This window comes from Esox lucius, chromosome 13 (assembly GCF_011004845.1).
Source record: "Esox lucius isolate fEsoLuc1 chromosome 13, fEsoLuc1.pri, whole genome shotgun sequence".
NCBI lineage: Eukaryota > Metazoa > Chordata > Actinopteri > Esociformes > Esocidae > Esox > Esox lucius.
Genome location: NC_047581.1, coordinates 17,559,192 through 17,575,167, shown reverse-complemented (window position 1 = coordinate 17,575,167; position 15,976 = coordinate 17,559,192). Strand labels below are relative to the sequence as shown.

The 15,976-nt window shown below is 39.4% G+C and overlaps 1 protein-coding gene across 1 annotated transcript in view; it reads right to left on the bottom strand.

The window, feature by feature from the left end:
* bin3 (bridging integrator 3) overlaps positions 1–13,828 on the bottom strand; it is a 50,794-nt gene extending 36,966 nt beyond the window's left edge. The window contains exons 1-3 of the mRNA XM_010876004.4: positions 13,692–13,828; positions 7,780–7,828; positions 6,759–6,799 (exon numbers count right to left, since the gene is read on the bottom strand). Coding sequence (XP_010874306.2) covers positions 6,759–6,799; positions 7,780–7,828; positions 13,692–13,699 — 98 coding nt within the window. The 5' untranslated portion in view covers positions 13,700–13,828. The remainder of the gene's footprint in view (positions 1–6,758; positions 6,800–7,779; positions 7,829–13,691) is intronic.
* Positions 13,829–15,976: the final 2,148 nt, after the last annotated feature.

Here is a 15,976-nt window from a genome sequence, read left to right as displayed (position 1 = left end):
GATTAGGGATGGTAGTTTTATGGTGGGAGGCATTGTATGATGAAATAGATTAAATTAAACTGAGATGAAGTCTTAAGTGAGACTGGATATACTGCCCCTCAAATGTCTAAATGTTTGACATTGAATGCCATTATATTCTGAAAGAATATTTAAAGGCAAACTAAGTGAACGTTTTCATCAGGGTTCTTGCACCATTTTTAAAGTAAAATTAAATGCTTTTTAAGACCTCAATAAATATAATTTAACATCCAAAATATGTCTTTGATAGAAGAGAATTTAGAGTCCTTTAGTATAGGTTTTTGTAACGGTGTATCAACACTTAACGTGTCGCCTTGCCATCAGAAGAATGTTTTTCTTTTTAAATAATGGTAAGAAAAATATCCTATATTGTACTTCACTTCAATAATCAGTCGTGCGCCGTCCATCTTCCAACTGTTACCATAGCAAGGTTGGTCTGTCAGCTGACCTGTGGCATCTTCCAAAAAAAACATCAGTCCAGAAAAAAGGCTGACGCAAGTAATGCCAGAAGACCAAAGAGCCGAAACAAATAGATGAGGAAAATCTGTTATTTTCCCCTACATAATATGACAATGCGTTACCATTATTTGTTTACATTTTTAATTAATACACCCAACCCGACCCCAAAAATAGATTTCTTATTTCAATTAAAAAGACAGAATGAATGCGTCGTCGGCTGTCAAGAATTGAACCTCAGCGTTCCGTGACGCTTGGACACAACCTGAGTAGTGTAGCAGCTGCCATTGATTTCAAAAGGGGGCATTCCTAAAGGTTTGACGACTGATGGCAACACTGAACAATGGCTTGAGTGTAGCATCCATGTAAGCCGTTCAATATCCACCCCTCCATTATTTCTTAACACCGCCCCAAACTCTCCTCAAGACATGTGGCGCAGCTCTGTCCATCAAATTGCACATTGCCTACTAGTTACCTGCCGACGCCAACCACCTCCAACCATTTTTCATTAAACATGCATCTCCCCATCTTGGCTCATCCCTATCTAGCAACAACAACAAAAAACACGCAGCCAGACGTCAATGTCTGTAGCTAACTAATGTAAAACGTATATTAATGGCGGAGTCTCTCATTGTCTAATACTAAGTTAATCAAACAAATACAGGCTAATTAGACGTTTTACCTGCCGTGCCACTGTGCGTGACAATTTTCCCCATCAGCCTTAAACGCACCATCTAAAATGTAATACCAACAGTAAATTTACGGTAAATTTAAGGCAATTCATAATCTTAAAAGGTATTAAAATATAATCAGGGAAATTAAGACTGATGGAGCTGCAGGAACCCTTTATTTGAAAGGCTAGATAGCTAAGCAATATAGCTAAGGTTATACAAAGTGTGGTTGTGAATTTCCATGTTTAAATACTATCCTGCCCGTGCTATAACTATAACCAGGGAAACACTTTATACACTTTATAAAATACATGTCCTAGGCCTAGAGATCCCAGACAGCGATGTAGGAGTAGCACATATAGGAAGCTATGCTGAAATTCTAGTTTTGTGCTAATTGGATGTATAGGTGACCCACTGAGAAAAAAAAATATTGTATGAAACATTTAGGAATTTCTACCATTTTCATACAAAGTCCCCATATTTCAGGGGCTCAAATGTAATTGGACAAATTAAAACAATCATAAATACAAATTTCATTTTTAATTCTTTGTCGAGAATCCTTTGCAGGCAATGACTGCTTGAAGTCTGGAATGCGTGGACATTACCAAACGCTGGGTTTCCTACTTTGTGATGCTTTGCCAGGCCTTTACTGCAGCGGGCTTCAGTTGTTTGTTTGTGGCTCTTTCTGCCGCTTTGTCTTCAGCAAGTGAAATGCATGTTCAATTAGGTTGTGATCAGGTGACTGACTCAGCCATTGCAGAATTTTCCACTTATTTGCCTTAAAGCAACTCCTATACACTTCATAATTCATCCAGCTGCTTCTGACTTCTGTCACATCAATAAACACTAGTGACCCAGTGCCATTGGAAGCCATGCATGCCTATGCCTTCACACTGATCATGAGCTGTTCCAAGCCTTCTCCATACGTTTTTCTGATACAGATTGATCTTAGTTTCATTTGTCCAAAGAATGCTTTTTTAGAGTCTAATCTGGCCTTTCTATTCTTGAGGCTTATGAATAGTTTGCACCTTGTGGTGAACCCTCTGTATTTGCTCTCGTGAAGTCTTCTCTTTATGCAAGACTTGGATAATGATATGCCTATCTCCTGGAAAGTGTTCACCTGGCTGGATGTTGGGCAGGGGTTTTTCTTTACCATGGAGAGGATTCTACGTCATCCACCACTTTTGTCTTCCGTGGACGTCCTGGCCTTTTTGTGTTGCTGAGCTCACCAGTGTGTTCTTTTTCCCCCAGAGTGTACCAAACTGTTCATTTGGCCACTCTTACTGTTCCTGCTATCTCTCTGGTGGATTTTTTGTTCAAGCCTAAGGATGGCCTGTTTCACTTGCATTGAGCACTCCTTTGACCGCATGTTGTGTGTTCACAACATAGACTGTAAAATAATTGGACGACGCCCTTTCGCTCTTTTCCATTGGTGAAAAATGAAGCCACCAGTGTCCTGATACGGCGCTGACATCTTGGCCTTGCGTCTGCGCAGATAGCGATCTTGGGACCAGTTCTGCGCAGTAGTTATGCGCAGTAGCGAGAAGGAAGTAAAGCCGTAAAGCCGTGAAATCAACGGCCCCACCCCTGTGCCCCGCCCTCACTCTCCCTTGCAGAATGCGCATACCGTAATCAATCGCAAGTCCAAGTACAGTACAAACTTTGTTTGTTAAACCTAGACGATATGTTATAGCCTAACTTACATCATGTTTAACCTTAATTTAGAATAGGCCTAATACAAAAATAATTGGTAACTTCTAGCTAACGATCACCTGTTAGCTATTAACATGGCTATTAACGAGGCTTGTTGTCTTTTAGCTAACGTTAGCTAGCCCATTACATTTATTTACTAATTAAATAGCTTATAAATTTAACTTACCGAAAAAAATTCAAAGATCGATTGGAAATGCCAGATCGGTTAGCATAATGTACTGCAGAACAACCCATTATGTCCGTGTGAAATTATATCAATTATAGAAATTTAGTGATTAAATGTAAAGTTCCAATCTCCTCAGTCCTCCGAAGATTCAGTGGCTCCTCGGCTCAGATAGCTGTCAATCACAGCTGTGAATCACGACGTCACACCACCGTTTTTAGAGCATTAAATAACTAACTAAAAACAAATTTATTTTAAAAACAAACTCTTGAATTTACATTAGCGTGATACAAACTACAGTAAATGACAGAAACCAGCTTCGGAAAAAAGATATTTGAAGGGTAATTTAATTGTTTAGTTGGTCTCGTGTCCCATTGAATAACATGGGGAGGGCGGGGTTTATGACCTATACTGGGACCACTCACCAGGGGGCGATCGAGACGTTTTGGCTTCACTTTTCAGGGCTTGTGCGGCACGCTTGGTTCACAGCAACACGTTCCAAATGTGGTAAACAATCAAAATATCAAAACCTGTGTCTTTGTCTAATTATTTCCAGACCATTGTATGGCTAACAGCTTTTCACGTCCATATCAGTTGTGTATTACTACATCGCTAAAAATGATGATAGCAATATCTATCTTGTACTGGAAACTACCCAATTACTTAAGCAAATTAAACGAGAAAGTAATCAGGAAGTCCCCGGATCTACGGAGTGTGAATACAACTACAATAATAAAAATCTGTGGTTAATGAGACTTGATAGCAGGTAGCAAACGAGCGCATTGCTAACTTTATATGCATACCTTTCTTGTTAAAATGCATGCAGATAAATGAGAATAGGCTATTAGCCAGGTGCTAAATGATCACATCCCATGATGCCAATCTACTTCTCAATCTCAACAGTAATGGCTTGAATAATAGTGTCAGGGGTTTTCTAGACAGAATGTCTGGATAGATGTAGCAGCTAGCATTTTGACCTGGTTATTTTCTCCCAATGCATAGCCTTTAGGACTGGGTTGGCTACTCTGGACAGGTATTGACAGTAGAGCAGGTTGTTTTGTAATGTAAATGTCACCTGGTCAGTCCATTGCATAATCTCATAATTCTCATTTTAAAATGACTTGTGACATTACAGATGTTTCAATCGGCTATTGTCAGAACATTTTGTTGCAACAATACATAGCTACATGCTGAGTGTGAACCATGTTTGCAGTGCCATTGTTCTTGGCACCACTGAAAACTGTTAAGAATTGCAGGAAATATTCTATATATTTACAAACACATATATTTACAAAAAAATTAGTTTCTTTGAGAAAGGTAGAATTTCAAGAAATTTTATTAAATATTATCGAGATAGGGAGGGGCTGACATTGTCTGTAGTCACTCCCCTGGCCATGGCGCTTGGAGCTCCCCTCATCATGCTCACCATCATGCCCTTTTTTGATCCAGGAACATCCCTGTTAATTTTTTTAATCTAAATTAACTAACGTTCATTTTCTTGGCGGACTTTGCTATTTAATGACAACATTGCCATAAGTGAAAGGGCAAGTCCTAATATGATGATAAAGTATTTTACCATTATCCTAGATTAGCAATGTTGTTGTATTTCCAAGCCCCGTCTGTGTAATTAAGAGGAAACTGTAAAAATGCGTCGTTAGACCCCGTTCAAACTAAAGTCATCAATGTGGCTTTGTCTGTTGAATGTTAGTAACCATAGCAACAACGCAACCGAGTGAAGGGGACTATCTGGTGAGAGAATTTAATGGGTCGTGTGGTGGTAATTAGATAACGTTATTGGTGTAGCGAAGAGTAACAGGCTCCACTGGACAAAAAAGACTATCTGCCAGGGGACGTGTGGAAGATCTCAGCCATTGATCTAATTAATTTTAGTCCATAAGCAGGCAAAGGCTGACATACTTTCCTAACACGTTTTTATTCAGTGGTGCCTTGCTGTTAGCCCCAGCTGCCATTTTTTTGTTGATGACGCACTTAACAAAGGAGGTGCCATCCATGTTCCTCATGTCGTGGCAGACGTAACCCTACGTACACACTGTCCGCTCGCTATAGTTACATTCCATTCATTTCCAACGAGTGCCAGCGAATCACGGTGACAGTGGGGGGAGCTACTCCCGGAGACAAAATCTCCCAGCGACAGCAAAAGTTGAGAAATGTTCAACTTTATGCTAATTTCCAGTGAGCTGGCAGTGACGGAGTTCGGCGACTATCAATGGCAGGGCAGATGTTCTCTTCATCTTGAAGTCCCTTCTCTTTTCTAGTCGCTAGCTAAAAACTCACTTTCTAATTAAAATAAATTGACATGGGAGAATCTTATGATTGCGGTGTCCGGTTTCCCAATTATTTATGATGCTTCTCCGGACTCATACAGAGATATAATTCTTAAAAATTGATGCATGGAAGAATGTTTCAGAGATCGTTGGGATCACGGGGGAGTGATACATGCATAACGTAAAACGAAGTAAATTGCTATTTGAATCTTAACAAATCATTGACTTGGTATCATCGTAATACGTTTTAGTAGTGGAGTCACGCAAATACTAAATACTTATTACTATTTGCAGAAACTGATGTTTCCCCTATAGTATACTGGTTGTCGCAGACATAAATTAGTAAAATACGCCCGTCCCTAGCGGGCAGTGTGGACGCTAGTTTGGGCTTAGGGACAGCTCGCCAGAAATTGAGCGATTTGCATATTGAGAGAGCGGACAGTGTACATATAGCATAAGCCATTGTTTTTATAGCTGATCCTGAGGTCTGACTATGATAACCACATAGAAACACAATATAAATAAAATCACAAAACTTTTTACAGAGGTCAAGCACAGGCCCCTCGCCAACTGCGGGCCCTGGTGTAACCACACCCCGGATAGCTACGCCAGTGGGGACAAATATGTTTTGCCAAATGCCCATGGTTTTGGAATGTGATGGCCAACAAGCTCATTTGGGTGTGATGGTTGGGTGTCCACATACTTTTTGGCCATATGCTGTATGTGCACTGACACAACATCTCATTGATTCTGCTACAACAAACACGCAAAATACAGCCTTCAGCCATTTCATTTAATACTATTTAGTTAACATATTTTCTATGATGTGTGCTCTTAGTGAAGAGCTACTACAGACCTCGGTATTTCAATGTGTGTGGCTGATGTGATCTACACGTACTGTACAACCTCACCTCCCAAGCTAAACCACAATCTTGCATGACTACACTGGTTGAGAAACCTACGCCACTACCTTTATGAATAATCCTGAATCTTATTATTTTAATAACTTACAATATTTTCAAGCCACTTCCTGGATTGAACTAGCTACTAACAGAACCGGCTAACAGAACCTATTTTGAATGCATTTCCTTGTTACTATAGTAATTAAATGGTAAACTACATTAAGGGGTGTGTCAGCTTTGAATATATGTGAAGAAATGTAAATGTTTTTCACTCAACAGCATCAAAATGTGTCTAGCTTTTCATGACAAAAATCCTAAATATTGATCATTGGTGCATGAAAAACCTTACCTAGTAATAGAATTTTCCATATATTTTTTTGCATTTTTATTATGCAATGAACCTAATGGTCCTAAGGATTATTTCACTCGAAGCACATGAATAAATCTAAAATCTTTATTCAAATAAAAAATGGGAAAATCTTAAATACTTTATGGGACTGATGTAGAAAACAGATCTCAAATGAAAATATTTGTGGCAATACAAACTTACTTTTGGAGCTTCTCATATTCTCGTTCAAAGTCTCTTTCAACCTGTAAAAACAAATTAAAACTCATTGTTCAACATGAAATGTGTTTGATGTATACTGAATATCCCCGCAATTGGAAAGCCAAAAAAAAACATAACTTCAACACAGACATGGCCCCTCCTGGTCCTTGGACAATTAGCAGTCACTCTAGTTCCTCTAATTTGCAGCATGTTGTTAGTTCTAAAGGTCTGGTTGACAGCCTCCACCTCTCCTCCCTGCTCTTTCTCAGATCAGACTGAACTGATTGAACAGGCCAGTGCTGGTTACGGAGGTAGCAGTGGTTCCTGTGTTGGCTTCTGTATATACAAATAAACAGTGAGGGTGGGAAGGAGACAGCTGCCGGTCTCTGTCAGTGGAAGGAGGGCTGTCTACGGCCCCCCCTCCCCCTAACTGTTGCCCACTCCCTAGGTCTGGCTTGAGATGTCAGAGGAAGCTGCCTGGGAGCTCGTTCTGACTGCCCGCCACTGCCGGGCCACAGACAGACAGATTACTGTGGAAGTGGTTTTCCCCAAAGGAGGGCACCCACTCAACCATGTTTCAGGGCAGCCAACCTGCCCCTCACATGGTTTGGACAAATTGGCACCCCACGAACTCAAGCTCAAGCTCAATGATGAAGGTGCAGTAACTTGTCTGATGCTTTGCTGGTGGTTAGTATATCTCAAGTGCACAATGCTCATTTTGTGAGCACAAGTCTTCATTTAAACCCAGACTCGTAATCAATCTGTCAATCAATCAAATGCATTTTAGAATAGTACCAAATCTATTTGGTCCAGATGAGGGATTGTTCAATTTCCTGAATGTGTTGTTTACAGGCTCCTTTCGATAATCAATTATTGGAAGTACTGTAGAATCTGGGTCAGTGCAGTCTCTTACATTTTGAAACAACTGCGATTTCCTGTACAGGACGGACAAATGTCATACCACAATTGTGAATTTAACACCAGGTATACTCACAATAAAAGATATACTGTAAAGAGCACTTACGGTTTTAGAAACAATTTGCTTTTTTGGTTGTCCAATCTTGAAGGGCATCCTAGAAGCAGACACAATTATCAATGGGGGGGGGGGCACGGACATTTCATACCACCACATTCTGCATACAACAACGACAATCCTACACATCCAAACACATACAACTGAAGAAAAAAACAGGTTCTCTGAGCAATTGTGAGGTGGGTACAGAGAACAAGTGCATCCTATGACTTATTCAAAGCCAAAGCCAACTAAATGCAATGTAATTTAACATTGGCTTTCTGGAGTTAACTTCAGGAGCCCTGTGCTTTGACTTCCTGTCATCACATAACACATCTGGCTTCCATTGCTGGCGGATATCACTAATTGGAAGTGTCTGTAGCCTCTGATTTCCTGCACCGTACCACCTGACCTACCCCATTCCATATCAGTGACATTAATCAGAAGCTTATATACAATTATTATCTGATCATCTTTTTTTTTCTTGATCTTTCCAATACCTTTTCTAAGGGATTACAAACCATAATTGTCACATTCAGAAAATATTAGAAACAAATCTATAGCCATTTTTGATTGTCATGGACCCAAAAATGAAACATTGTCCATTGATTATAACTTTACTTTAAAAGTTGGATGGATAAAAAAGGTTTGTGAATCTGTTCCCAAGTATAACCATATTTAAAAATACATAGGCTACATTGAATTTGAAAATAATCTATTTTTGGACTTATCTATGGTTATTTGCGGTGTATAAAATATTAAAATTTTGATGATGGCCCCCAACCATCTACTCTGTAAAATGAAATATATATTAATAATAAATCAGCATGTGGCTGAATCTAGTTTCCTGTCCCTGCTGTAGATACTGGCCATGGCCTGACAGATTTATATGAATGAAGATTGCAGAATGGCAATGCATCACATTGCACCCCTTTGGTCTGACTACACACATTTTTGTTTATTAAAAACATCAGGGCCAGCCCCATAAGAAGCTTCTACGTTTTTGCACATATCTTGTAGCAGTAAGGTTATAAGGTACAAGGCTGTATCTACACATAACTCAGCTGAATGCAGCAGACTATACATGGGGTAAAAACGTGAACAACAGCTTCAGAGAATCATTCAACATACATGCCTGGCAAGGAATTGCCTGACATCAGTGACAGATCTGGATTGGGTCAGTCAAATACAGGCCTTGGATCAGAAATCATCAACTTGAGCTAATATGGTATAAGGATACCTCCTGAGAGTTAGTCCATGGGTAGTTCATTCAGAAATCATCTTGACAGTCAACGCCGGCAAAAATAGTCACTGGACCCTAACCATATGTGTGAAACAGCATTGTTTCAAAGAGCCCCCTCCCAATATAAGACCCTGCCGATGGTCCATGGCATAAAGGGGGAGTCAACCACTCCATGGCATAAAGGGGGAGTCAACCACTCCATGGCATAAAGGGGGAGTCAACCACTCCATGGCATAAAGGGGGAGTCAACCACTCCATGGCATTTTAAGGGGGAGCAAAACATTATTTGTTTTAATAAAATATATTCAGGAACTGGACTCACTGTCTGTCGCTGCATACTTGCTCTACCCTCACTGTATTGACGAAGCATGTACTGTACAATCACAGGAACAATCAAATAGTGAATGAAGTGTGCATTCTGTAGACACCAGACAATCCTGGGTTAAGTTACACATTGTGCCGTTCAAAGTTATTTGCATACTTTATCTTGTAATAACACAAGAGGATAATAAGACTTTAGAACAACACCAAAACATTACAAGAATGTTCATGTTGGATATGCTGTTAGTAAAGGTTTAGAGATTACTTCTCAATTTAATGTTGAACGAATACAACGTGTTATGACCTGTCGTACTGTACTCTTGTGAAGAAACACAATCATGAAAAACTTTTTTCACCCACTGAAATTCCTGAGGTCCATGGGGTGACTCATCCCACTACACACGCAGCGCATCACTGGAACAATACAGCAGGAATCAGGCCTAGCCTGATCTATCTGAGCTGTAATCACATACAACTTGACAAGGACTAAAAAATATATTTGTTAAACATGCAGTAAAAAGATTATCAAGACAGTAAAGACTGCTTGGGTGACTTCTAGAATATAAAATCCAGCACACAGTAACAAAATAGTTTATACACTACAGTTTGTATTAAGTATTGTTAGCTGACTAGGTGGATAGTTTTAAAGCTGGCTGTCCAGCCAAACTAAGTAATCAGGAAAAAAGCCTTAAGGACATGACCAAGAACCCAATGGCTACTCTGACAGAGATTCCGAGTTTCTCTGCAGAACCCCATCAATCAGGTCTTTATGACGGAGTGGGTAGACAGAACCCACTACTGAGTAAATCACTTATGAAATGCTGCATGAGAGCATGAAGAAAAATATCTTGTTCAAGATCAAAACAATTAGGCCTGAATGACACCCACAACAGTTGGTGAATACAATCCCTACTGTGGAGAATGGTGGGGGGAGCATCATGCTATGGGGATGCTACTCAGTGGAAGACCCTGGGAAACTGGTTAGGATTAAGGGAAGGATGAACAGAGAAAAATACACAGATGACCTTGACAAAAACCTGATCCTGAGTGCACAGGACCTCAGAGTGGGGCAAAGGTTCATTTTTCAGCATGACACCAACCCAAAGCAGGAGTGGCAAGTTTGGGGCAAGTCTGTGAATGACCTTGAATGATTTGAATCTAATTGAAAATCTGCAGGGAGACCTAAAGAACGCAGTTCACTAACACTCCCCATCCAACCTGACAAGAATTTCAAATGCGAAAGACGTAAATGGTTCTGAATAATGTCCGAAAGCACTGTAGATTTGGTCACCAAACCGAATGTTTCAATTATTGACCCCATGGTTGTCTTTGTACAGTACACCTTCACAATTACACAAGTCAATTTAGAATTGACATAGTACGTAGTGTGTTGATTGCCCTGTGTCTGCACTCCACTTCATCTTATACATAAAATCCACACCAACACAAAAACCTTATATGGTTTTCAAACTCATTATTTACTAATTTTAGTTCGACATAAATGCAAATAATATACACAGGTGCATCTCCAAAAATTTGAATCTCGTGGAAAAGTTCATTTCTTCCAGTAATTAAAATCAAAAAGTGAAACCTCCATATACTCTAAATTCATTACAAAAAGTGAAACATATCAAGCCTTTTTTGATTCAATCTTGATGATTACAGCTTACAGCTCATGGAAATAAAAAATCCAGTATCTCAAAATATTAGAATAAAAATTTTATAATCCAGAAATGTTGACCTGAGAAGTGCTCTAATCAGCTAATTAACTCAAACACCTGCAAAGGCTTCCTAAGTATGTTAATTAATGCACTCAATACTTCATCTGGGCTCCTTTTGCATGAATTACTGCATCAATGCGGCATGGCATGGAGGCAGTCAGCATGTTGCACTGCTGAGGTGTCATGGAAGCCCGGGTTGCTTTGATAGCAGCCTTCAGCTTGTCTGTGTTGTTAGGTCTGGTGTCTCATTTTCCTCTTGACAATACCCCACAGATTCTCTATGGGTTTCAGGTTAGGCGAGTTGGCAGGCCAATCAAGCACAGTAATACCATGGGCAGCAAACCAGTTACCAGTCGTTTGGGCACTGTGGGCAGGTGCCAAGTCCGGCAGGAAAAGGAAATCGGCGTCTCAATAAAGCTTGTCAGCAGTGCTCTAGTGGCACTAGACACTACAAATGCGACACTTGTAGCCCATTTCCTGGACATGTCTGTGTGTGGTGGCTCTTGATGCACTGACTGCAGCCTCAGTTCATTCTTGTGAAGCTCCACCAAGTTCTTGAATCGGCTTTGCTTGACCATCCTCTCAAGGCTGCGGTCATTCCCGTTGCTTGTGCACTTTTTCCTACTACACTTCATCCTTTCAGTCAACTTTCCATGAATATGCTTTGATACAGCACTCTGCAAACAGCCAGCCCTTTCAGCAATGACCTTCTGTGGCTTACCCTCCTCATAGAGGGTGTCAATGAGTGTCTTCTGGACAACTGTCAAGTCAGCAGTCTTCCCCGTGTTCGTGGGTACTGAAATGTTTCACTTAACATTTTTGTAATGTTAAAGGTTTGAAATGTTTCAGTTTATGTGTAACTAATCTAGAAAATATGAAGATGTCACTTTTTGATTTGAATTACGGGGGAAAATTACTTTGATGCACCTGTAGTTTTCTTATAAGATAGATCACCATCACCCAACCTGCTAACTGCTAGCTCAGGGCCTTAAACTGACCCCTAAAAAGAGCAAATTTGAGACGCAGGCCACTTTTTGTTTTTAAATATGTTTTTATTAACTGCTCCAACACATGCTAGGATGCAAGGCCTAGGCGTGTAGTATGTAGGACAAAACCCAGAAACGAGAGGTTGAGCTACTACAGTCGGCACCAGCTGCACATCCAAAACAACATAGATGCACAATGTTAATCATTCTTGATCAGCATCTCATTGGAATATCCAATACTAAGTAAAGCAAGCATTTTATTGCTTTAGCCATTCACTGTTACTTATGAAGGCAAAGTGGGATGTTCTACTCAGACAAAGATACAGACAATGCACAGAAATGTGCGTTCAAGACTCATCATGCATATCTGACTGTGTGAAAAACAAGCAAAAGCACCACATTAGAATCTTGGAAGTAAAAGCTAATGATGAGGTACAATTAGGAGTGAACAAGCTGTCTGTCACCTAAGCTAGGTCATTTTTCCTTTTAATAAGAACAATGAAGCATTGTTCATATTAATAAGTAGGTCTGGTGCTACTCATAATAATACCATAAATATTGATAAAACCAATTTGTTCTGTAATTACTGATGATAGTAATACTGTAAATACAATGCATTCTGTGGAGAGGAATTCGTCCGATTAACACTAATAACACAAATATAATACTAATACTAACAATAAACAAATATTATTTAAAAGAATAATGTACATATTGTGAACGCCCTTTTGGTTTCACGAAATTTGGATCGAGATTGTTTGTCATTTTGTGGTTAGGTCGACCAACAAAACTTTGGAAAACTGTCTTAATCTTGCCTACTGCCAGAAAGTGTGGCACGCGACTAGTTATTGGGTGAAACTGATAGATTTCCAAAACGAGTAACACTGGCTAGTTAATGTATGGGCCGTGGCAGCTAATTTGCATCCAAGAATTGTACTGCTGTTCAAGCAAGCGCCTACCGTGACATAGTAGATACTACGTACCGGTACTTAGCACTAACCTCATTGCTAGCTAATTGGTTGGTTGAGTTCGCTAGTTGTTATACCTAGCAACTATTAGCTTACCGTTCCAGACGTAGCTTTCTAGCTTGCAAGTCAACAGCCAAGTTGTTTATGGCCACTATATTTGCTGATAAAGTCCAACTTAGAAACCTGTATTGTACTTAATAATACAGTTGTATGTTTTGATATTCTGAAATATGGCTAGTAGCAATAATGAATGGCAAGTAATGTAAATAACGTTAGTCGGCTACCTCCCAAGCTACTCTGTTAGCTACCGTTTTAAAATGTGTTGACAAGTTTGCAAGGCAACTGAAAACGTACGTAACTATTGTACTGTAGTTTTTGGTTGTAACTCGTCAATATATTGTATTGATTTAATCACCATTGCTCTTCTGTGTCTTGGGTGTGTTTGAAAGGCACTTTAAAACCAATGTACTATTATTATGTTATGATTATTAATTGTTATTATTATAACGTTAACAAATTCTGTAGCTAAAGAGCTTTCCCAGTAGTATCAAGCTAACTTTACTGAAAAGCTATACACTATGCCGCAGTGGCTAAATTCGCAAACAGCCCACCGTGTCATTTCAAGTGCTACTGACATTACAGAAGCTTGAAGACCATGAATTCATCTAACTTTTCTTATACATACCAGCTCATTTTGTCTGAATTTAGAATCCAGTTTCAATGGACAGTCTTTATTTCTCCAGAAAACCTCATCCCTTTACACGGAAAAAGCTCAATAAAGTAACCAGGAAGTGGCTACAGTCTTTTTGGGGGAAGGTGGGGGTCAAGAGGATTTAAACTACGGAAAGCATGAAGGACTGGCCGCGAACTTATTAAATAAAAAATAAATCGATACAGCAAGCTAGATTTCATTCCTTTGTGCTCGTCTAAATAATATAGTTTCACTGGATGAATGAAAGCTAATAACATTCATCGAAACAACAGTTGGTAAACAAAACAAAAAGTAATCACTGTTATCATGATTGCCCGGCTACTCAAAAATATTTCTCCTGAGGATTTCAGTTTTTGTCCTCAGGCAACTATCATTTGGACTATACATTTACGTGCAATCAATCAAAGCATAAACTGGTCTTAATAATATAGTATTTCTTTAATGGATACAACCCTCTTAAATCTAGCCTCAGTTTCCCCGAAAACAGGGAAATGGAACCCCGCCAGGCTGTCATCAACTGAAGTAATTTTACATTTTAGGAATTTCGCAAACACATGCAGAGCTATTGTTACATGAGCGGTTACGGAAAACAAAACCGTAATAATTTACGGTTTTGCTCAATGAGAGAATTACACATTTTTCATGTTGCCAACTTGGGGATTCAATCTAGCAACTTTCGTTTAATTCGATTGCTTTTAACAGTGCCACCTATAGACCAACCTAAGCCATTATTTTATTTACCAAGTAACTCAGGGTCTCTAGTTTCTATGTGCCAGTTGAGGAAAAACAAGTCACCAATAATGGGCTTGTTCAACAATGCATGCAGCTGCCAGCTGACTGATCTACATACAATCTTGTTTGATGAATACTTACTATTATTTGTATACTACTCAGTCCATCACAATTTTAGCCAGAATACATTTCCATTATACAGTAGTCTTTTCAAAGACGGCTAATAATCTCTATAGAAGTATTATGGAATACCAGTAAGTGGGTATCCAGCAAACCAGGAACATTCCCAGAACTTAAATAACAAAATTCCACAAATGTTCAATTAAAAAAATAAAATACGCCCTGGAATACATTTAAGCCAATAACCAAATACATTTGGTTATTGGCTTTTCATCTTTAAAATGCCTTTTGATATTGAACCACCAGTGCTTTCGGAAAGTATTCAGACCCCTTCCCTTTCTCAGATGTAGTTATTTGATAATAAATAATTTATTAAATACACTACCGTCCAAAACATTTGGTTTTCCATGAAAACACACATGAAATGAGTTTCATTAGGAAATATAGCAACATTAATAGGAAAGATATTAATTGACCAGGTTAGAAATAATTGATTTTTAATTGAAATAATAATTGTGTCCTTCAAACTTTGCCTTCATCTAAGAATCCTCCATTTGCAGCAGTTACCGCCTTGCAGACTTTTGGCAAAGTTTGTTAAGGTAAAATTTGTTAAGGTAATCTGAAGAGATTTCACTCCATGCTTCTTGAAGCACCTCCCATGAATTAGATTGACTTGATGGGCACTTCTTACATATCATATTGTCAAGCTGCTCCCACAACAGCTCAATAGGATTGAGATCTGTGACTGTGCTGGTTACTCCATTATAGGCAGTATACCAGCTGACTGCTTCTTCCCTAAATAGTTATTGCATAGTTTGGAGATGTGCTTTAGGTAATTGTCCTTTTGTAGGTGGAAATTGGCTCCAATCAAGCTCCGTCCTCTGGGTATGGCATGGTGTTGCAAAATGGAGTGATAGCCTTCCTTCTTCAACATCCCTTTTACCCTGGACAAATATCCCACTTTACCACCACCAAAGCACCCCCAGACTATCACATTGCCTCCACCATGCTTGACAGTTGGTACTACTACAGCATCTTTTCATTGGTCTGCCTCTCACAAATTTGTTCTTCTTTGTGATCCAAACACCTCAAACTTTTGGCCTTAACAGTTTTTTCCAATCTTCCTCTGTCTGGTGTCTGTGTTCTTTTGCCCATCTTAATCTTTTCTTTTTATTGGCCATTCTGAGATATTACTTTTGCTTAGCAACTCTGCCTAGAAGTCCAGTATCCCAGAGTCGCCTCGTCACTGATGACATTGATACTGATGTTTCAAACTAGGCACACAAATGTATTTGTCATCTTGCTCAGTTGTGCACCAGGGCCTCCCACTCCTCTTTCTATGCTGGTTAGAGTCAGTTTGCGCAGTTCGTTGTATGAGATCTTCAGTTTCTTGGCAATTTCAGACA